A 23,113-nucleotide genomic window follows, 5' to 3' on the forward strand; every position below is an offset into this window, starting at 1 on the left:
AGGTCCTTTATTCAATTAGACTTGAGCTTTGTACAAGGAGATAAGAATGGATTAATTTGCATCCTTCTACATGTTGACCTCCAGTTGGACCAGCACCATTTGTTGAATGTGCTGTCCTTTTTCCACTGGATAATTTTAGCTCCTTTGTCAAAGATCAAGTGACCATAGGTATGTGGGCTCATTTCTGGATCTTCAATTCTATTCCATTGATCTTCCTGGCTGTTTCTGTAACAATACCATGCAGTTTTTATCACTACTGCTTTGTAGTACAGTTTGAGGTCAGGGATAGTGATTCCCCCAGAAGTTCTTTTATTGTTGAGAATGGTTCTTGCTATCCTGGGTTTTTTGTTGTTCCAAATGAATTTGCAAATTGCTCTTTATATCTCTATGAAGAATTGATTTAGAATTTTGATGGGGATTGCATTGAATCTGTAGATTGCTTTTGGCAGGATGGCCGTTTTTACGAAGTTAATCCATCCAATCCAGTAGCATGGGAGATCTTTCCATCTTCTGAGATCTTTTTCAATTTCGTTCTTCAGAGACTTGAAGTTCTTGTCATAGAGATCTTTCACTTGCTTGGTTAGATTTACTCCAAGATATTTTATATTATTTGTGACTATTGTGAAGGGTGCCATTTCCCTAATTTTTTTCAGCCTGTTTATCTTTGAGTAGAGGAAGGCTACTGATTTGTTTAAGTTGATTTTATATCCAGCCACTTGCTGAAGTTGTTTATCAGGTTTAGGAGTTCTCTAGTGGAAGTTTTAGGGTCACTTAAGTATGCTATCATATCATCTATAAATAGTGAAATTTTGACTTCTTTTCCTATTTGTATCCCTTTGACTTCCTTTTGTTTTCTAATTTCTCTGGCTAGGGCTTCCAGTACTGTATTGAATATATAGGGTGAGAGTGGGCATCCTTGTCTAGTCCCTGATCTTAGTGGGATTGCTTCAAGGTTCTTTCCATTTAGTTTGATGTTGGCTACTGGCTTGGTGTATATTGCTTTTACTATGTTTAGGTATGGACCTTGAATTCCTGATCTTTCTAAGACTTTTAACATGAAGAGATGTTGAATTCTGTCAAATGCTTTCTCAGCATCTAGTGAGATGATCATGTGGTTTTTTTCTTTGAGTTTATGTAGAGGATTACATGATGGATTTTTGAATATTGAACCATCCCTGCATTCCTGGGATAAAGCCTACTTGATCATGATGGATGATTTGATATGTTCTTGAATTCGGTTTGCGAGTATTTTATTGAGTATTTTTGCATCAATATTCATAAGTTGGTCTGTAGTTCTCTTTCTTTGTTGGGTATTTGTGAGGTTTAAGTATGTGCATAATTGTAGCTTCATAGAACAAATTGGGTAGTGTTCCTTCTGTTTCTATTCTGTGGAATAGCTTGAGGAGAATTGGTATTAGGTCTTACTTGAAGGTCAGATAGAATTCTGCACTAAAACCTTCTGGTCACAAACTTTTTTTGGTGGGGAGACTTTTAATGACTACTTCTATTTCTTTAAGGGTTATGGGACTGTTTAGATGGTATCTGTCTAGAAAATTGTCCATTTCATCCAGATTTTCCAATTTTGTTGAATATAGTCCTTTGTAGTAGGATCTGATGATTTTTTAAATTTCCTCAGTTTCTGTTGTTATGTCTATCTTTTCAGTTCTGATTTTATTAAATTGGATACTGTCTCTGTGCCTTTTGATTTAGTCTGGCTATGGGTTTATTTATCTTGTTGATTTTCTCAAAGAACCAGCTCTTGGTTTTGTTGATATTTTGTATAGTTCTTTCTGTTTCAATTTGGTTGATTTCAGCCCTGAGTTTGATTATTTCCTGCCGTCTACTCCTCTTGGGTATATTAGCTTCTTTTTTGTTCTAATGCTTTCAGGTGTGCTGTTAGGTTATTAATGTATGCTCTTTCCATTTTCTTTTTGTGGGCACTTAGAGCTATGAGTTTTTCTCTTAGTACTGCTTTCACGGAGTTCCACAAGTTTTGGTATGATGTCTCCTCCTTTTTATTAAATTCTAAAAAGTCTTTAATTTCTTTCTTTACTTCTTCCTTGACCAAGTCATCATTGAGTACAGCATTGTTCAGTTTCTGCGTGTATGTGGGCTTTCTGATTTTTTTTTTTTTTTGTTATTAAAGACCAGCCTTAGTCCATGGTGGTCTGATAGGGTACACAGGATTATTTCAATCTTTTTGTATCTGTTGAGGTTTGTTTTGTGACCAATTATATGGTCTATTTTGGAGAAGGTACAATGAGGTGCTGAGAAAAAGTTATATTCCTTTGTTTTAGGATGAAATGTTCTATAGATATCAGTTAAATCCATATGGTTCATAACTTTTGTTAGTTTCATTGTGTCTCGGTTTTTGTTTCCATGATCTGTCCATTGCTGAGAGTGGGGTGTTGAAATCCCCCATTATCATTGTGTGAGATGAAACGTATGCTTTGAGCTTTAGTAAAGTTTCTTTTATGTATGTGGGTGCCCTTGCACTTGGAGCATAGATGTTCAGAATTGAGAGTTCTTGGTCCATTTTTCCTTTGATGAGTATGTAGTTTCCTTCCTTATTTTTTTTTTATTACTTTTGGTTGAAAATCAATTTTATTTGATATTAGAATGGCTACTCCAGCTTTTTTCTTAGGACCATTTGCTTGGAAGATTGTTTTCCATCCTTTTTTACTCTGAGGTAGTGTCTGTCTTTGTCACAGAGGTGCGTTTCATGTATGCAGCAAAATTCTGGGTCCTGTTTATGTATTCAATCTGATAGTCTATGTCTTTTTATTGGAGAATTGAGTCCATAGATATTAAGAGATATTAAAGAAGAAATGATTGTTGCTTTCTGTTATTTTTGTTATTAGAGGTAGAATTATGTTTGTGTAACTATCTTCTTTTGGGGTTGTTGGAAGACTATTTCTTGCTCTTTCTTGGTTGTAGTTTCCCTCCTTGTGTTAGAGTTTTCCATCCATTACTCTTTGAAGTGCTGGATTTGTGGGAAGATATTGTGTAAATTTGGTTTTGTCATGGAATATCTTGGTTTCTCCATCAATAGTGATGGAGAGTTTTGCTGGGTATAGTAGTCTGGGCTGGCATTTGTGATCTCTTAAGGTCTGTATGATATCAGTCCAGGATATTCTGGCTTTTATAGTCTCTGGTGAGAAGTCTGGTGTAATTCTTCTAGGTCTGCATTTATATGTTACTTTGCCTTTTTCCCTTACTACTTTTAGTATCTTCTCTTTGTTTTGTATATTTGATGTTTTGATTATTATGTGACAGGAGGTATTTCTTTTTTGGGGTTCTGTCTATTGGGGTTCTGTAGGCTTCTTATATATTTAATGACATCTCTTTCTTTAGGTTAGGGAAGTTTTCCTCTATAATTTTGTTGAAGATATTTTCTAGCCCTTTAAGTTGGGAGTCTTCACCCTTATCTATACCTATTATCCTTAGGTTTAGTCTTCTCATTGTGTCCTGGATTTCCTGGATGTTTTGTGTTAGGAGCTTTTCGCATTTTGCATTTTCTTTGACCGTTGTGTCTATGTTTTCCATGGTATCTTCTGTGCATGAGATTCTCTCTTCTTGTATTCTTCTCTTGTATTCTGTTGGTGATGCTTGCGTCTATGACTCCTGATCTTTTTCTTAGGTTTTCTATCTCCAGGGTAGTCTACCTCTGAGATTTCTTTATTGTTCCTACTTCCATTTTTAGATCCTGAATGCTTTTTTGTAATTCCTTCACTTGTTTGGTTGTTTTCTTGCATTTCTTTAAGGGCTTCTACCTGTTTACCTGTGTTCTCCTCAAATTCTTTGAGGGTGTTGTTTATATCCTTTTTAAAGTCCTCTATCATCATCATGAGAAGTGATTTTAATTCTGTATCCTGCTTTCCGGTGTGATGTGGTATTCAGTACTTGATATGGTGGAAGAGCTGGGTTCTGGTGATGCCAAGTAACTTTGGTTTCTGTTGTTTACATTCTTATGCTTGCTTTTTGCCATTTGGTTAGCTCTAGTGCTACCAGCACTCACTGGTTCTGACTGGAGCCTGCCTTTCCAGTTATCTTGGTTGTGCCATAACTCCTTGGGGTCCAGATATCTCTGTGATCCTGAGCTCCAGCTATTCTAGGTACAGTGGCTCCTCTAGGATATCTCAGGATATGATGTCTCCATGGTAGTAGACCAGCTAGGTGTTTGCTGCTCTAAGTGTAGTCACTCCTCTAGGGTGCCTCAGGATATAGTGTCCCCTGCTCTGAAGTCCGTGGCCTCTCTATGATGTCTCCTGACGTGGTTTCTGCAGCTCTGAGGGCAATGGCCTCTCTAGGATATCTGTGGCCCTGAGGGCAGTGGCTGCTCTAGGATGCCTCTGGACATGGTTTCCACAGGGGGGCAGATCAGCCTGGTGTCTGCAGCTCTGTGGGCCATCGCCTCTCTATGATGCCTCCATATGCAGCTTCCACAGGGAAGCAGATGAGCTGGGTGTCTACAGTTCTGTGGGCTGTGGCCTCTCTAGGATGCCCCTAGTTTCCACAGGGGAGCAGATCAGCTGGGTGTCTGCCCCAGACACTGGGATCTGGGTGAGGGGCAGAAGGGGAGTGTTTTTCTGCAGGGGCAGGGTCTGGATGCCAAGTGTGCTCTGGGGTCTCCCTACTGCCAGTTGTGCTTCTGGGGCCTAGGGCCGTGTGTGGGTGCTCCTACCTGCAGCCCTGAGGGCTGTGACCTGTCTAGGATTCCTCTGGATACAGCTTCCACAGGGGAGCAGATCAGCTGGGTGTCTGTTCCAGCCACCTGATGATTTTCTAAAAAGAGACAGAAAGGGGTAGATTCTTATGGGGAGGGGAATACAGGTAGTAACTGGGAGGATTTGGGACAAGAGAACCTATTGATAGGATTTTTCTTTTCCTCTATGACTTAGATAGAGGCCTGATTAGACCAGATTCAAAGTAGATGAAAGTGGGTTTATTAGGAGGCAGTTCTCTGGTGAGTTCACCAATCTCACAGCTCAATGAAGTTGTTTATTTGGGCTAAAGCAAAAGGGTTTTATAGAGCTTAGGTGAGTAGCGATGATGTGTCAGCTACGAGCTGGAACTCTACCCATACATGGTCAAAAACTAACCTACTGAGTGGGCACTCTTGTGTGAGTTGCTGGAAATATGGAGATGACTAGTTCTGATGACATGCTATCCCAAAGTTTTCTCTGTATGAGTTAGAAAGTTTTCTCCATTCTGGTGGAGTTGAGAGAAAGATAGTAGATGGGGTTACCCTTGTGCAGGGGTAAACAGACATTCCAGCTTAACAACTATAGCCAGAAAGCAGTGTATGAAAATATATTTTCAATAATTTTTAAAAGCAGCTATCACTTTTCAAATGACACTAAAATTAAAAATTCAATCTCTACTTATAAAGGGGAGTAGATGGTGTCATCCATGAAATGACATCAGCAAAGAACAGGATGCCACCAAATTCCACATTAAGAACTAGAATTGAGAAATCTATAAAATTTGTATTTTTGTTGCTTGGATCTTAAGCATCCTGGAAAGCTCAAGTTTTTAAGATTTGGGCCCCAATTCAATAGCCAGATGTGGGGTATTCTGGAAATCTCCAGATTATAAAGATTTTGAGTTTACCAACTGGTTGATTTAGGGGTATGTGCATAATTAAGTAGAATACTGCCAGTTTGTAGAAACTATAGAATATATAACATGATTGGGAAAGTGAGCTTCTTGGGTAGACCTTGTAAATGTATCTTACACATTCCAAATTACTTTCTTTTATTTTCTGGCAGGAAGTGAACAACATGGTTCCTATAAGTCGTCTATAATGCTATGGTGCTGTACCATAGCCTAAAAACAATTTGTCCGCTAGCCAAGAGCAGAAATTGCAGAAAGAATGTTACATAATCTTTATTTATTTTAAAATGTTGTCACAAAAAGGAAAGCTAACACTTTTGTTTTTATTGTGTATAAACATTCAGTGTTGGTCCTTTATTCTGAGTTTACTTGTAGATTCCACTAAATTTAATACATGTTTGTTTGGTGTTTATCATAATTTAAACAAAATTGTATATTTTTCTCATAGGATTCATAGAGAACTCTTTAGGTCCTTGATCCCAAAAGGTTTTTCCTGGCATGTTCATGCACAAGCTGGTTAGAAAGTTACCAATAATTTCTGGTCAGTGGCCTATAGCCCTATTTACCCATCTCTTTTTTTCTTAATTTTTAAATATTTTATTTGATATTTTATTTATTTACAATACAGATGTCATTCTCTTTCCCCATTTCCCCTCCCTAGAACTCCATATTCCATCCCCTCTCCTCATTTTTGCTTTTATATAATTTTAATTACATGCGTGTATTAAAGTCAGTTCTAGGTTGAGGGTCTAGCAATACAATAAATTGAATGATTAGCATTATGGAGATTCTAGAGACGGAATGGATGAGCTATTCCTAAGAGAAAACAGATACTCCAGAGGCCATATGGGAGTAGAAAATTATTTTAAGAAGAAAAAGCCTAATTGCACTGGACTGAGCCACTGGAGAAGGTGAATCTTCTATGTAGTTCAAACTCTATTCTCCCAGGGGAAACATAGAAGAATAAATCACTTACCTCACTTCCAGGTATGAAACTATAGAAACACACAATCAAATAATGATTTATTTAATGAGAGGTGAGATAAGTAATTCTCCAAATAATAGCTCTGTAACTATGTAAAAGGATAATATGCCTGTCCAGGTATTGATTTCACCCAGATTATTTCTAGAATCTTCTCTGCTGGGCATATAATGCTATCTATGGAGAAAAGAGAATGATAATAAAAGTCTAGTTTTCAGAATTTCCATGCTGGTATCAGAGCTTTGAAAAGAAAGTGATGAAGCAAAGGTAAGAAGGTCACCAGAGCTTCTACATGTGCAGTTTCTTTATAGATTGTAAGAAATATTGTGGTAGATAACTTGCACCAAAGTCAAGTAAACAGTAGTACAAGAATCTTCAAGTTCTACTATGCCCCATAGTCTTGTTTCTTTCTTGAGGTCTCATCTCTTTTCACATTCCTCAAAGATTTAGGGCCTCCTTTATAAACTGTTTACAAACTCACTTGAACGCATCCACCTGAGGGGAAATTTTTGTGAGCATAGTCCTATACTCTTCAAAGAACAATGGAAGTCATATGATCCTCCCTGTTAATTTGGAGTATCCAGAAAGTGTAGCTTAACGTGTAGAAGGAGTGCAGGAATATTGCTCAGTGGTGAAGTTCTTGTCCTGGGTTCCATCTCTAGTACTGTAGTAGTAAACAAAATTGAAATTATTCAGAATTTTTCTAGATAATTAAGTGGAGACTTCAGGAGAAGATTTTTAGGTAAGCACTGAGTTATGAAATTATGTATGATATTCTAGAATTATAAGATACTGGGTGGAATTTTCCTTAATTATTTATAAAATTGTTATTTTGTGGTCTTTTTGTTTTTTTAAGTTGTTTCTAGTATCACCTCTCTATTTCTTCATTTCACAATCTTCCCTCTAACTTAAGCCTTTCCAATCCCAGTATTTCACTTTCTATTTTCACATGACATGCATTTTATTACCCTCTCTGCTCCTTTCCATTATGAGCTTCTTATTTTTCCTCTCATGAATTTCTTTCTAGTTTCATGACCTCTACACAATTTTCCCATACAAATACACACACACACACACACACACACACCTACCTAGGATTCACATATAATAGGAAACATATCTATCTTTGGAAATTTGATTACCTAATTTAATATTTTTCAAATTCCATCTATTTTTAATAATTTTATGTTGAATAAAATTCTAGTATACAAATTCAAATTTTCATTTTCCGTTCATCAGTTGATGACTGTTGAATCTGTTTCTGTTTACTCAATGTTATGAAGACAATAGCAATGTGAACTGATATACAAAGATCTTGGTGGTGGAATTTAGAGACCTTTAAGTATATATAAGACTAGTGGAGCTGATATATACTGTTGTTCCATATTTAGTTAAGAAACTTCCACATTGATGTCCATAATAGATGTTTAAGATAAAGGCTTTGCTTTCCTCATGTTGCATGTGAGCATTTGTTTTCTTGGTGATAGACAATTTTACTGGGGAAGAGATGGAATCTCAAAAGAATCTTAATTTGCATTTTGAACAAGCTGATACAGAATTTCATCAGGTTGAACAATTACTATTCCTAACATATTTAAGAATCCTATTGCTAAAGGGATTCACATGGATCTTGACCAGAACTACTGAAAGCAAGTCAAAGACTATATTTGTATCATTTAAAGCTTGAGAAAGGCAGAAAGGACCAAAGTATCTTCTTTTTAAGCCAGTGTCTATAGCTAAATTCAAACATGCTATTCTCCCACTTTAGACTCCCAAGTGACCCGCTACATATGTAGTGGGAGCCATGGACTGTTCCATGTCTACTCTTTGGTTGGTGGTTTAGTCCCTGAGAGCTCTGAGGGATCTGGTTAATTAGTACTGTTGTTCTTCATATGGCATTGCAATCCTCTTCAGCTCCTTCAGTCATTCCCCTAACTCTTGCATTGTGGTCCCCAGGCTCAGTCCAGTGGATGGCTGTATCTGTCTTAGTCAGGTGCAGAGCCTCTCAGAGGAAAGCCATACCAGGTTCCTGTCTGCAAGTACATCTTGGCATCAGCAATAATGTCAGGGGTTGGTGTCTGCAAATGGAATGGATTGGACAGTGAAGAGGTCTCTGGATGGCCTTTCTTTCAGCCTCTGTTCCATTATTGTCCCTCCTTTCTTACCTATCTATCCATAGTCATATTATATGGTCTGGCATTTACTGGTGAGTCCAATAATTGTCAGTTAAGAAAAGGAGGAGTTGAAGTGTCAATATACATACTACACAATATCTAAAGACTTTCGCAGTCAAGAGAAATGTTCTTCATGAGGGTCGAAGGTAAGACCATGAATGTTGCAAAGGGCATTTTAACCCAAAGGGAAAAAAAAACTCTTATGTAATGTATGGATAAAATTGAAGACAGCCATAATAATGATACTGAGAAATTTCATCACAATCCAGAAATTACTGTCTAAACACAAATTAAGGCATTCAAAATGCAGTTGAGATAAACTGCCATGCTCTTTATACTCAACTGAAAATCATAATGATATATGTACCTCTCTTTTTGTCTAAACAGGTTTTCTTGATGAGTTTTGTTGTTGTTTATTTGTGTAATAGGTTTTTTGTTGTTTGCTTGTTTGCTTGTATGAAGCTAAGAATTTAACTCAAAGCCATATACATACTGAATACCCAGTAATACTGAGCTACATGTTTAGCACTTTTAAAGGGTTTTGTGAATAATAATGGCCTCAGTGGGAGAGGATATTCTTAGCCCAGCATAGACTCTATAAGTCAGAGTTGGGGGATACCCAGAGGGGACTCCACCCTCCCAGAGGACAAGTGGAGGGATTGTTGAAGGACATAACCAAGAGGAGGGGCAGTGAATAGGATATAAAGCAATTAAGTGAATATAAAATTTAAAAAGTAAAAATTGCCTCCATTTTTTAATGTAGAAAGGAACTAGCTGAAATGTAGAACTGTCATTCAGTGAACAGATATTTGTAGAATAATTACTTTTTTATAGCCTTTTTTTTGTACTTGCAGACATGAGATGACTTTAAATCTGTGGCTCTTTATGTCCCTTCTATGAATTGGTACAGTATTTCTGTAAAATTTCATACTCTTTTTGGTATATATGAAATAACTTTTAGGTGACATAATGTAAACATAATGGTAGTTTTATATTGAGTTTAAGTAAAAAAAAAACTACAAGAAATGTATCTATTACAAAAGAAGAAATAATATAATGTATATAATATATATTGTATATATGTTGTTTGGTTTTTTTTTTTGTCTGTTTCTACAGAGCTAAGGATTGAATTCAAAGTTATACACATACTGAGTACCCAATATCACTTAGGTACATCTCTAACCCTACTAAAGGTTTTGTGAATAAGAATGGCCTCTGTGGGAGAGGATGCACATACCTACCCACCCACACATATATGTATATATATATGTATATATGTATATATAATACATTGTACACACATATTTATATATAATATAACTCAACATATAACACATAACATATAATATATAATACATAATCTATAATCTATATGCATATGTATTATATATATATATTTCAAAATTCAGAGCTTTTTCATTTTTAGTTTTCTTGGAGACATAGCTATGAGAAGCCCAGTCTGCCTCACATTTGAGATCCTTCTTCATCATTCACTTCAGTACTGCAATTAGAAAAATGTATTATCTTGCCTAGCATGTTTTTCTCTTCTTGTTTTAGATTTTTATTTTTGTTGTGTTTTGTATTTCTCTTAAAATTGCTGAAGATTAAAATGAAGCCATGTGCATGATAAGCAAATGAGATTTTGATGTGTGGACTATAAGATATAGCACTCATTGTTTAACACTATCTCCAATGCAGGAAATATGACATGAAATAAAGAAGACACAATTGTTTGAATATAAAAAACATTGACAGAAATATAAACATGCAAGTGAAATGTAAATGTACGACGAAACTCTTGAATTGATCTTTGGGATTAAGCATACCATGGTGTAGTTAGAAAGATAAATTATATAGGACTGACAACTTTTACATAACAACAGAGGGATTTCCTATAAAATATTTCCACAATAACCTTCTTTGAGTTCAATAAACCAACACAGTCTGAAAAAATCATAAGCTAATAAAAGTATCTTCAAATTCTAAAACCAATAATTGCTTGTCCTACATTTTCCAGGGACTCTAAGAGGCATTTACTACCAGTCAGAGGGGAGATGTTTATGAAAATGGGTTCCTTCTCAGAAATTATGTAGAAGATACATCATTTACTATAATCCAGGAAAGTTCCAATGGACAAGGTATTATGGGTAGGGGTGAAAACAGCAGTTTGGGGCAGTATAGCAAATAAAACTGTGATTAAAATATAATGCTCTATGAATGATTTAGAAATGAATGACGCATTCATTGTAACTATGCTTGCTTATTTCCAGGTAAAGATATTAAATTATATGGAAACAGAAAATATCACAGCTACTTCAATATTCATCCTTCTGGGACTTTCAAAAGAAAATGATATCCAGCCTCTTCTATTTGGGCTGTTCCTTTTCATTTACTTGGTCTGCATCACAGGAAATATGCTTATCATCCTGATCATTAGCTCTGATGCTCACCTCCAGACTCCAATGTATTTCTTTCTCTCTAACCTATCTTTTGCAGACATTTGCTTCATATCCACTACAGTACCCAAGATGTTAGTAAACATCCAGGCACAGAATAAATCCATAACATATGAAGGCTGCCTAGCTCAGATGTATTTTTTCATGTTTTTTTCTGGATTGGATAGCTTGTTACTGACTGTAATGTCCTATGACCGGTTTGTGGCCATATGCCACCCCTTGCACTACATGAATGTCATGAGCCCTCACTTTTGTAGTTGTTTACTTCTACTCTCTTGGCTAATCTGCCTGGCCTACTCATTGTTGCAAACTTTAATGTTTTTGAGGTTGTCTTTCTGTAAGAAAACAGAAATCCCCCACTTCTTCTGTGAACTTGCTCAGATCCTCAAGCTTGCCTGTTCAGACACATATGCCAATGATGTCCTCCTTTACTGTGTAACTGGTTTGCTAGGTATTATTCCTCTGTCTGGGATTCTTTTTTCATATTCTAAAATCATCAACTCTATAGTGGCCATTTCATCTGCTAGGGGAAGGTATAAAGCCTTTTCAACTTGTGGGTCTCATCTTTCAGTGGTTTCATTGTTCTATGGCACAGGCCTTGGGGTCTATCTCACTTCTCAAACAACGTATAAATCCAGAGAGGGTTCAATCACCTCAGTGATGTATACTGTGGTTGCTCCCATGCTAAACCCCTTCATCTACAGCCTAAGGAACAAGGACTTGAAACAGGCTCTTAGAAGACTTTTTCATAGCATAGGAGACAAGTTTTAGTAAGATAATAGAATATAGAGTCGTGATGATTAGAGTATTTTAGTGTATTACATTATATTACATTCTTCTATATTCTTAGGACACAGAGAAGAAATATTAATCATGAAGTACAAAAATAAAATATTTCATGACAATACATAAAAATTAACCAATAAAGTGAATCATGAGTAGTCAGTAACTAGATTGGTTATGCAAATAATTTCAAGAATATATTCTTTTTTTTTTTTTTTTTTTTTTTTTTTTTTTTTTGGTTTTTCGAGACAGGGTTTCTCTGTATAGCCCTGGCTGTCCTGGAACTCACTCTGTAGACCAGGTTAGCCTCGAACTCAGAAATCCACCTGCCTCTGCCTCCCAAGTGCTGGGATTAAAGGCGCGCACCACCACCACCCGTCTCAAGAATATATTCTTACAAGCATGGCAGGGGACAAGGTAGAAAACACAGCCAGTAAAAAGAGAGATACGACATTGAAAAAAAAGAGAGATGGACATTGGCTCAACTCCTTAAGTCACTGTCTACAGGACAATGCTTGCTGGATGTTTTCTTTGGTCTGTGTCAGGGAAAAAAACTTTATTAAAAATATCTCAAAATAACTTTTCCCCCCCACAAAATGTATTTACTGAGATGTGCTTTGGTCATTCTTATTAGTCATGATAGTGTAGCTCAGTGGCAGGGCTTTTGTATACTGTGCAAGAGTCCCTGCGCTTGATCTGTATAGTACTGAAAAATAAAAAATGTAGCTAGTGATTGTTACTGACCTACGGTGAAGATCCAATTGGAATTTTGCTTTAGGATAAAATTCTGGGGCTGGAGCCAATAGAAGCATCTCTCTCTCTCTCTCTCTCTCTCTCTCTCACACACACACACACACACACACACACACACACACACACACATACACACATACATGATATATATATATATATATATATATATATATATATATATATATGCCTCTTCTAATAGATATGAAACAAAAGCACAAAGTGCCTACCAGTCAGAAAGCAGAGGCAGAAAAAATCAGGAATCAAAGTCAGCCTGAACTTCATAGCAGTAAATAAAACATACAAAATAATTTGCTCAATATATTGTCCAGCCTAGCTGCACTTTCTCAAATCTTCCCATTTGGTTCCCTTTCACAAACATGAATTAGAAGTTACCTTGCACTTATTAACTTACAAGAGCTTTGATTACCTGTACAAGATCAAGCCAGTTAACATTCCAGCATGGATTTGGAGAGACTTTTGAGTCTCTGCCCCAAATTGAAGAGCCATTGATGGTTTATGGTAAGTTGTGGTCAGGGGAGTTTTCATCTTTCTTTAGTGGTCCAGGTTATCAGAACTTTGCCCATGCCTAGGTGGCTCCATATGCATGGACATGTAAGCAATACTATGTGAAGTCAATGGGTTATTTTTAAAGAGACTTGCATGTGAGTGGAAGACATGTAGGGGAGGATTTGGTGGTGTGAGTGAGACAGGAGTTGAGGATAATCAAGATATAATTTAAAAATGTATGAAATTGTCAAATAATAAAATGTTTAAAAGTGTAACATAAAGAGCCTCATACAAGGATTCCCCTATACTAACAAGCTGGTAAGACAAAGCATCTTCTACATATGTCTTTAACATCATAGGGGAATGCTCTGGAACTTAGATTATAAAACTAAAACTTATCCTGAGTTGGCTTGAGTAATGCTGAATCACCCACTTGATGAGAAGTGGAAATAGACTTGGACAAATTCAGAAGTTTTACTTGTACCTTCTCCATTTATTAAAAAATGTCTGACTCTTTGGCAATAATTACTGGATTGATTAGAGAATCAGCATTGTGTGACGAATACATAGACACCTGGTAAGTGGCAGGCATTTGTGTGTGTGTGTGTGTGTGTGTGTGTGTGTGTGTGTGTACACAGTACTTGTTGATCCTATCCCTTGTCAGTAAGGAGGTTGTTCTAATGGTAGACCCTCCACTCCTGAAAACTGTGCCCAGCTACATTACCCAAGAAACACCTGAAAGTAAGACATAAGCTGACTGGCCCTCAGGAGAAGTTCTATTCAGTGCAATAATACCCTCCCCTTTACACACGGATCTCTAGCACTGGTTACCTGCTTTGAAATTGGAGGGGTGTGTATTGGAGGGTGTATGTAAGATGTAGACCCTCATGAGCATGGATCAGTAGTGAATTGCCACCATTATTTTTCATATTTTAAAGAAGTTATTACTATACTACAAGGTTTATGAACTCTATGTGTATTTGAGGCCAGATCACATTTTTTCCCATGTGGTGTAGGCTTCTCTGAGGATTCTATGATATTTAGTTATTTAACAAAGTTTATAGCCAAAATTCATTTTATGACATTAATGGGTGCTCTTCTCCCATTAAGTCATGGCCATTCACCCAAAATGTCTTTAGAGTACTCTCAGAATAAAATCTCCTTGGTAACAATTACTGATCTATCATGAACCAGAAGTCAAGAAAAGAGACAAGCAGTTAAAAAAAAAAAAAAAAAAAAAAAAAAAAAAAAAACAACAAAAAAAACAAAAAAACCTTCAGAGGATGTCCAAACAAGAGATCCAAAACAAAAATTAAGATACCAGTCTGTAGTCAGGAATCCTTGCCTGGAGTAGGGCTGTGATTCAGAAATAATGGCAAAGTGTTATAGAATTAATGTGCCTCCCCAGTGAGAAATCACTTCTAGAATCTAAGAGCTTAAGATAGAAAAAAATTTAATAATAGCAGGTGGCTACTTCTGGCTAAAAGAACACTGGTCAAAAGAACTAGTTCTGGCACAAAAGAACACCAGCTTTGAACAGAAAAATTAACCAGCACACACAGGCCTATATTCCACATATGAAATTATCCCTAAACATCTTTCAGGTCTCAGTCCCATACTGTACATTGAGCAGAGTAGTTTAAACAGAAATAGGGCCTCCAAATGACAGCTTAGCCAAGTGGAACATTGATACAAGAAAGATATTGCTAAAATTAGTTCTGAAACACAGCAGTGCTGTTCTTTTTAAATCCTTGTTAAAGAGCCATCTTGTCCACCATCTGGCAGAATTTTGCTTTTCCTCAACTAGGACATAATGGTAGATAAAGAAATAAAGATGTTATCATGCAGCACTGCCCCCCTTAATCTGAAAGTCAGTCTCGCCTTCTATTATGGGAATGGAGATTACCAGAGATCAATGTTAGTGATCAAACATTAGAAGAAACATTTGCTCAGCAAATTAAAACTTCAATTATAATACATATTTCTCTTACACTTTCTAAAGAGCCTGGTAAGTACGATACTTATCTTCCAGTCATATAAAGGAAATGCTCCTATAACTAAATTCTTTTTGTAACAAATCCTAACCAGGATTTCACCCTGTATTTAAAAAGTATTTTTTAATGTAATATATTCTAATTATCATTTTCCCACCCTCTAATCCTTCCAACCTGGCTTCATATCTGAATCCACCCACATTCTGGCATATAAGGAGTAATGATATAATAATAATATAAAAATATCAGAATAGGACAAAACAAACAAACAGAAAACAGAAAAAAGCTCAAGAAAAGGCACACGAAACAGATATAGATTAAGAGAACCAATTATTTGTACATTCAGGAATACACCCTGCCCCCCCCCAAAAAATACAAAACTGGAAAAATACAAAAAATACACTTTGCTTTGTGGTAGCTATTATTATTGCAATCTACTATTAATTGTTTACATTATGCATGTCCAAGTTAGAGTGAATAATTTTACTGAGACAACCTTGACATGTAAGAAATTACACATTAGTTTTAACATCTCTATGCCTATAAAACCATCACTACCATCAAGATAGTCTTCAAAAAGTTTTGTGATTTTCTTACTATTCCTCCTCATTGTTCTCTGGCCAACCTACCATTTGCTTGAGTACAAGCAGATTATGCTTCTGTGCTGACTTTTGATTTTCGTTATCTAATATGTATGTATGTGTGTATTCCATATATATATATATATATATGAGAGATATATAAGCCCAGGCAGGACATTGTGAGACAAAGACTTTTCAAAGATGTCATTGAGTCTGTTTCCTGTTTTAGAATATGCACTAAGCCAATATTTGGGGCTTATAAAATTATTCTGTTCCAGAAGTAAAGAAAAATCAGTAACATTCTCTAAATATCTTTTTTTTTGAGACCCTTAAGGCATGAACTCATTAATAAGAGGGTTTCAATTGCTTTGCCAAAGTATTAAGTCTTATGAAATGGGGGCGGGGGGTGTTCTTGTCTCTTAAACAACTCTATCTACCTGCTTAGCATCACTTGCCAAGTTTCCTTTCAATTCCTAAGATAATTTACACAACAGTCTCCCAATTCTGGACTCCAGTTAAGTGTTTCTGCAGATCTGCTCATTTTGCCTATGGGTTGCACCAGAGAATCATGAAGCTATATATAGGAGAGAGGAGAAAGTGAGTTTATGAAGTTGGCCTTTGATTCTTCACTGAAAAACACTAAGGTATTCTCTAAAAAAAATCAGCACAGAAGCTTGATCTGCTTGTACTCAAGCAAATGGTTGGTTGGCCAGAGAACAACGTGGAGCAATAATAGGCAAATCACAAAACTTTTTGGAGACTATCCTGACAGTAGTGATGGTTTTATAGGCATAGAGATGTTAAAAACTTATGTGTAATTTCTTATGTCAAGGATGTCTCAGTAAAACTATTCACTCTTACTTAGATGTTCATAATGTAAACAAAATAGTTTATGGTAGACTGCAATAAGAATAGCTATCACAAAGCTGGGGTAGACTGATTACTGCATGGTTGTGTGAGATACACAAAAAAGACATGGGCTTGTCACCTTGGCATTTGAGAAGTGAGGGTGAAGGATCAGAAGTTCAAGAACATCCTCTCCTCCTCAGCTACAAGTTGACCATTAGAAAAGAAAACAAAAAACTTTTTTTATTTACACTATTTCCATGAAACTGAGCATTCTGCATGAAACCATTCTGCAGTCAGTCATGGGAGTGGATGCCTGATGGGGTATAAACAAACTGACAGAAACAAACATCTGAAGAGCAATTTAGTTTGTTATATCCTGTAGCTCTTAACCAAAATGTTAAACCATCAGAGGCTGCACTAGCACACTGATATGGTGTACAAGCTGTCCCACACCATTACAGCTTTACATTATAGTTCTTTTCTTATTTACACCAATAATATGATTTCCTTAAAACCTTCCTGTATCTCTCATTCAACACTGGCATACTTATTCAACTCTGCATATTACTGGTTGACTTGGTGTTTGTGTTCACCAATATAGGTAAATGAACTGAGGGCCACATGCATGTTAGGAAAGTGCTTTATATACTTATTCCTTAGCTGTTTCTTTTAAATTTTAATAAGCCTTCTACACTTGTTTGCATCATCTTTCCATGGGTCTGACAGCCCCAAGTTCAACATCTCCTCTCAAGTGTCTCTTGGGTGCTTTCTAGGAGTTAACCTGTTGGCTTCTTTTTCCCTACCCTTTACTCAGTTAAGGGTAAAGCAATGCTTTATTGGCCTTTCTTTCCCCAAAGCTAACTGTAAAGAATCTCAGTGTGTGTTCATACTGAAGTCCCAAGAGAAGGAAAAAGTTCAGCTTGACTAAAAGTTGACTAAAATGTTACATAAGGCAGAGGGGTTATGCTGGAGAGGTCTCAGGAAATTAAAAAAAAAAATACAGCAGGACTATATTAGTCTTCAATTAGATGTTCCCCCTTGAGCAAACATGTAAGGTACCTTGTTTTGAGAATAGGCAGGGAAGAGCAATGAGATGCAAGAGTCCTGAGCCACTTATATACCCATGAGAATTCATTAGCCTAGCCTACCCTTACTGATGTGAGGAAGAAAAGAATTGGGCACAAGGGAGAAGCAGTACTGCACTCCCAAGTCTCCTAATTAAACAAAAGCTGAGAAAGTTTTTTCTTTCATTAGGTCAAGCCTCTGGGATATGCATTCTTTTCTCTAACATTAGGCAAGAACCAGCAAGTGCCAGTAATTCTTTCGCTAATGAGCTTAGGGTAAACTTTTGACTAAGGCTCACTAAATGGCACTTTCATTCAGGGAGACACAATTGTCTACCAAAGATACATGTACTCAAGAACTGTGCTAGAATGTTCAGTGGAAAAGAGGGTATAAAGGGATTCTAGACAAAAAAGAATTCTCAGAGTGATGTTAAAACTCCTGTCCACCACATAGTAGACCAAGTGCTCTTAGAGGACATGAAGATCCACTGTGAGCATTTGTTCATCTTTCATTTCCAGCTAGATAACTGTGCCTCCATCTCTTTCTGTCATATAAATGATGAATGACATTTTTGCAGAGTTCTTTGATAGAGACCAGATTAACTCACAAAAAGAACCCAAGTCTGCCATTTTCTTCCTATCATATATTTTAATGATATATGGTATCATATAATAATGATCATTTTAGTGGAGATTGTTATCAAAGTACAAGGTCAGAATTTTTCTGAAAGGTTTGCATATTTATTTGAGATGCCCACTAAATTCATTTTAAAATTGGCTTTTATTCTGAAATCAAGACATTTGACGAAAGACCACACTTTGCTTAAACTGGAGGTTGTTTTTTGTTTGTTTTTGTTTGTTTGTTTTGTTTGGTGGTGAAGGGCTAAAACAAGGTAAGATTTAAGGCACCAAAGCAAAACATAGAGCAAATACTTATGAATGAAGGTCTGGGCTGGAGTGTCACTTGAGGGTACAGTACTTACTCAGTATGCCCAGAGCCCTGGGTTCTATCTCTAGCACTGGAGAAGGGTAAGGGAATTATAGATTCAGGTGCTTTTAAAAACAGCAAGGAAAGTCAAGTTTTGATACGGTTAAGCAAACAACAACAGAATGAAACAAATGCAGAAAGTTCAGAGAGCTGGAATTGCCCTGCCATAGCAAATTAAATACACATACCATTATTCAACAGGCATAATAAGCCCTCTTCCTAGTTGATATATTTTAAAACACTATGAAGCTGAAATGTAGTTATTTCCTGAGGACTTCTGTGTAACACTGTTTCCTGAAAAGGCAAGTTAACTAGGCATATCTACACCCATAGCAGAGATTTAACATTCTTGATCTTTAGACATAAACCCTCATGTTGCCTTTCCTCAGAGCATTTATCATTATGCTGCTATGTATATCTGTATTCTGAACCCAAAAGCATAGTGTTGATTCTTGTACACATGGTATCAGATATCTTCTGGCCTCCAACCCCTGCACAAACATACCAGAAGTCTTAGGATGTATTGAGGTTGCTACTTTGTTTCTGACTAATGATAGGTTTATTGAGATGTACTTTATTGGGATGTACTCCTATAGTAACCTGCAGTGTATCTATATACAACTGCCAAAAGCATAACACATCAACTTGAAATGTCACATGAATACTTGATTTAAAGTATTTAAAAATCTGTATCTAATTGGATACTCATTAAACCTGTATATAAAGTTAGCAGTGGTTAACTTTTCAGAGAAAGGAGTCTATCAGTTTTGAACAGAATTCAACAGGGGAGAAAACTCACTTCCAATCAATAAAACAAACAGGGAAACAAATATCAGTCCCATTGTAAACTTGTAATCAATTTTATTTTCTCGGGGAACAGAAAGTTTAGATTTAATAAATAGAGTACCAATGTAAATGTTTTCAGAAGCCACAATACAGACTAGGATCACTGTGACTTCTCTATTCTGTCCTCTTTGGACTGTGGTTTTCATCTTCAGGGTCACACAATGAATTAAAAAAAGATCAGACATTTTTCCAAGAGCTTTTTCTCAGAATGCCACACACATCTCTGTTTATGAGTCAATGGCCAGGGTAATGGTATGTAGAGAATAGAGTTGCATAAGAAACTGAAAACGATTTCTTATAGTGGCATTATTTGATAATCAGATAAAACTGTGATTCTTCTGCTAGAGAAGAAGTTTAAATAGATATGGGAAATCCTATAGATCTTTGTTATTCTTTTGGACAGAAAGCCAAAACAGATCCATTGAAGGATCTGTTAGGAAGCTTCCTGCTTTGACCACAATACACATGGCACAGGTACTCAAAAATACTCACATTACCCAGTACATAGTATCACACAAGTCTAATTATGCCACTGGTCAGGATAAGGTTACTAAAGTGAAATAAAGATATAATTTTCAAAGCTATAGTAAAAAAATACTATATTCAATTGTTTATGATGGGGACTAAGAGTAATTCACAGAACCATATCCCTAAAAATAAGATCAAGAAAACTAAAGAGCTGAAGTCAGTTGTCATCAAAAGACTTGTAAATACAACCCTACATTCATACACCAGGGGACTGTGCCTAAAATCATCTTCATGGAGTTTATCAGCAGTGTTAGTTTTCATCTATTTTAGAACTACATTGTGGTTTTTCTTTAAAAAAGCTGTAAAAAATTTTCTCCTCATGTGAATGTTCACAGGAATCACAATAACTAAGAAATGAATGAGATTATTCTCAAACTCAGTACTTTTATAGCAGTACATATAATTCTTTGATACGGAAGACTCATGTACATCATAGGCATTTGACAGCATCTGTGATGTCAGTAGCACCTCTCCCTCCATTCTCAAAACCAAAATCTTCCCAGACACTGACAAAAATGCCCAGGAGAGCAAAACTGCTCCAGGTTGAGAGCCAATGCTACTGACTAAAGCCTTAAAAGAAGGTTTTTATAAACAGCATGTATATTAGAATTGGAGTGTCATGTACTGCCTCTGGCAGATCTTTCTTTTTAAAAAGAAGCATCTTGGTTTGTGAGCCAATAATAATAAGGAGCTGGCCAGTTTGCCTTCCACTTTTTAATGCACTTTTTCATGTTTCTTACTTCTGAGATTTTTTCTTTACTCTGATTTCTCCCATGAGGAACAAATGTGAGATGAGTTAAGATTTCCCTAATCTCTGTATTGATTGGATTCACTCTACTGTGCTCACGAAGTGTTGTTGACTTTAACACTAAATACACAGGCTGAAGACTCTCTGCTGTTCTTGTGTGTCTGAGAGCATGATGTATGTTGAAAGTTTCTTGTTAATACAAACTTTTCCAAGTCTCTAGGTTCTCATAGAGATCCCAGTTGCTGAATACCAACTTAGGTCTTTTCAATCTTTCTACAAACTGGATTTCTCTTAAGTTCCATGTGATGTTTTGTGTTCTCTATGTGGAGAAGTCATGAAAGATTTGTGACTACTTATGCTTGCCAGGTTTCCTCTGCATCCGGGTATTCACTGAAACCTTTTGCACACAGTTGGTGTAAAGAGCTTCTCCCCCGGTGGGTTTTCACATGACTCCTAAGGGATGAATGGTCACTGAAGGCTTTTCCACAAACAAGGCATTCATAAGGCTTTTCCCCAGTATGGATCCTTCGATGTACATTAAGATTGGATCCTATGCTGAAAGCTTTTCCACAATGGTCACACTCATATGGCTTCTCACCTGTGTGGCTTCTCATGTGTGTCTTCAGGGTGGATTGGTTCCTGAAGGCTTTTCCGCACTGCCTACAATCTACCCGCTTCTTGACAAGATGGATGCTCATGTGCCTCCTTCGTGACAGGTAATCACTGAAGACCTTCCCACAGGAAGTACATTCATAGCGTCTCTCTTGAGTGTGAATCTTCCTATGTGCAGTGAGGTTGGAACTAGCACTGAAGGCTTTGCCACAGAGATCACAGCCATAAGGTTTCTCCCCAGTGTGAGAGTTCATGTGTGTTTTCAGGATGGACTGGTTTCGAAAGGTTTTCCCACATAGTCTACACTCGACTGGTTTCTTTACAATATGAATCCTCATGTGTTTCCTTCTTGATAGGAGGTCACTGAAGGACCTCCCACATTCTCTGCACTCATAGGTTTTTTCCACCATGTGGTTCTTCTTATGCAAATTGAAGTTGGACTTCCATCGGAAGGCTTTGCCACACTGTGTACATTCATAAGGCTTTTCCCCAGTATGGTTTCTGACATGTTCCTTCAGGTGGGAGGGGTGCTGGAAGGCTTTTCCACAGTCCTGACATTCATAGGGCCTCTCTCCAGTATGTGTTCGCTTGTGGGCAATGAGATGGCAGCTCCTGCCATAGGCTTTGCCACACTCATCACATTTGTAGGGTCTTTCACCAGTATGAACTCGCATATGTATCTTAAGAGCAGAGAGGGTACGGAAGGCATTACCACACTGACTGCAGTCAAAGGGCTTTTCTTTCAAATGAGTTCTTGTGTGGCTCCTTAGAGCTGAGGGGTCATTGAAGGCTTTGCCACAGCTGCTACACTCATAAGGCTTCTCTCCAGTGTGAATTCTACGGTGTCTTGTAAGAGAAGCACTGGTCGTGAAGGCTTTCTGGCACTGGTGACATTCATGCATTTTTCTCATATCATACATGCTCATGTGTTGAGTCAGGTGAATCCTTTTCTTGAAAGCAGCTCCACAGCTGTGGTGGTGATAGGGTCTCTTGCTTGTGGGCCTTCCTATTGGTTGAGTAAGGTGAGGGCCAATATTAAAGACTTCAAACAAATGGGTGAATTTAGAAGATTTCTCCAAAAGATGAGATGTTTCCTGTTGGTTAAGAGATGAGAGCTAACTTTGACATTTATAACATTCCTTATTTCATTTTATGTTTTTGGTGCTAATGGTTGACAGCCCTGATAAGTATACAACAATAAGCTTTAGCATTAGTATATAGCCCCAGCCTCCTTAAACCTTACCTCTGAATAAATTAGCACCAATAGAAACACATTACTATAACTGTGCTGAATAGTTTTATGACAATGGACAAGTGATACAAGCTAAACTCATCTTAGAGGAGGAAAACTCAATTAACAAACTGCTTCCATAAGACGGGGCTGTAGGCAAGCCTGCAGGAAGGGCATTTTCTTAATTAGTTATTAATGCAAGGAGGGTACAACCCATTGTAGATGAGGCCATCCTGAATTGGTGGTTCTGTAAGAAAGCAGACTGAGAAAGCCAATAAACAGAATGTCCCCATGGCCTCTCCCACTAGTACCTGCCTCCAGGTTCCCACCCTGTTTTAGTTCCTGTTCTGACTTCCTTCAGTGACGAACTATGGATGTGGAAGTGTAAGCCAAATAAAACT

The 23,113-nt window shown here is 37.0% G+C and overlaps 2 protein-coding genes across 5 annotated transcripts in view; one reads left to right on the forward strand and one right to left on the reverse strand.

The window, feature by feature from the left end:
* Positions 1 to 12,590, forward strand: part of LOC143439623 (olfactory receptor 7D4-like) — a 34,584-nt gene extending 21,994 nt beyond the window's left edge. For 2 of the 4 annotated variants that reach the window (XM_076925952.1, XM_076925951.1), the window contains exons 2-3: positions 10,790 to 10,910; positions 11,043 to 12,590. In XM_076925952.1, coding sequence (XP_076782067.1) covers positions 10,902 to 10,910; positions 11,043 to 11,999 — 966 coding nt within the window. In that variant the 5' untranslated portion in view covers positions 10,790 to 10,901 and the 3' untranslated portion in view covers positions 12,000 to 12,590. The other 2 variants (XM_076925950.1, XM_076925953.1) reach the window with 2 other exon arrangements.
* A 6,998-nt stretch (positions 12,591 to 19,588) lies between these two features.
* Positions 19,589 to 23,113, reverse strand: part of LOC143439621 (uncharacterized) — a 30,387-nt gene continuing 26,862 nt past the window's right edge. Inside the window, 2 exon segments of the mRNA XM_076925948.1 lie at positions 19,589 to 21,303; positions 21,306 to 22,575. Of these exon segments, the coding sequence (XP_076782063.1) occupies positions 21,257 to 21,303; positions 21,306 to 22,575 (1,317 nt within the window). The 3' untranslated portion in view covers positions 19,589 to 21,256.

This window comes from Arvicanthis niloticus, chromosome 27 (genome assembly GCF_011762505.2).
Source record: "Arvicanthis niloticus isolate mArvNil1 chromosome 27, mArvNil1.pat.X, whole genome shotgun sequence".
Lineage (NCBI taxonomy): Eukaryota > Metazoa > Chordata > Mammalia > Rodentia > Muridae > Arvicanthis > Arvicanthis niloticus.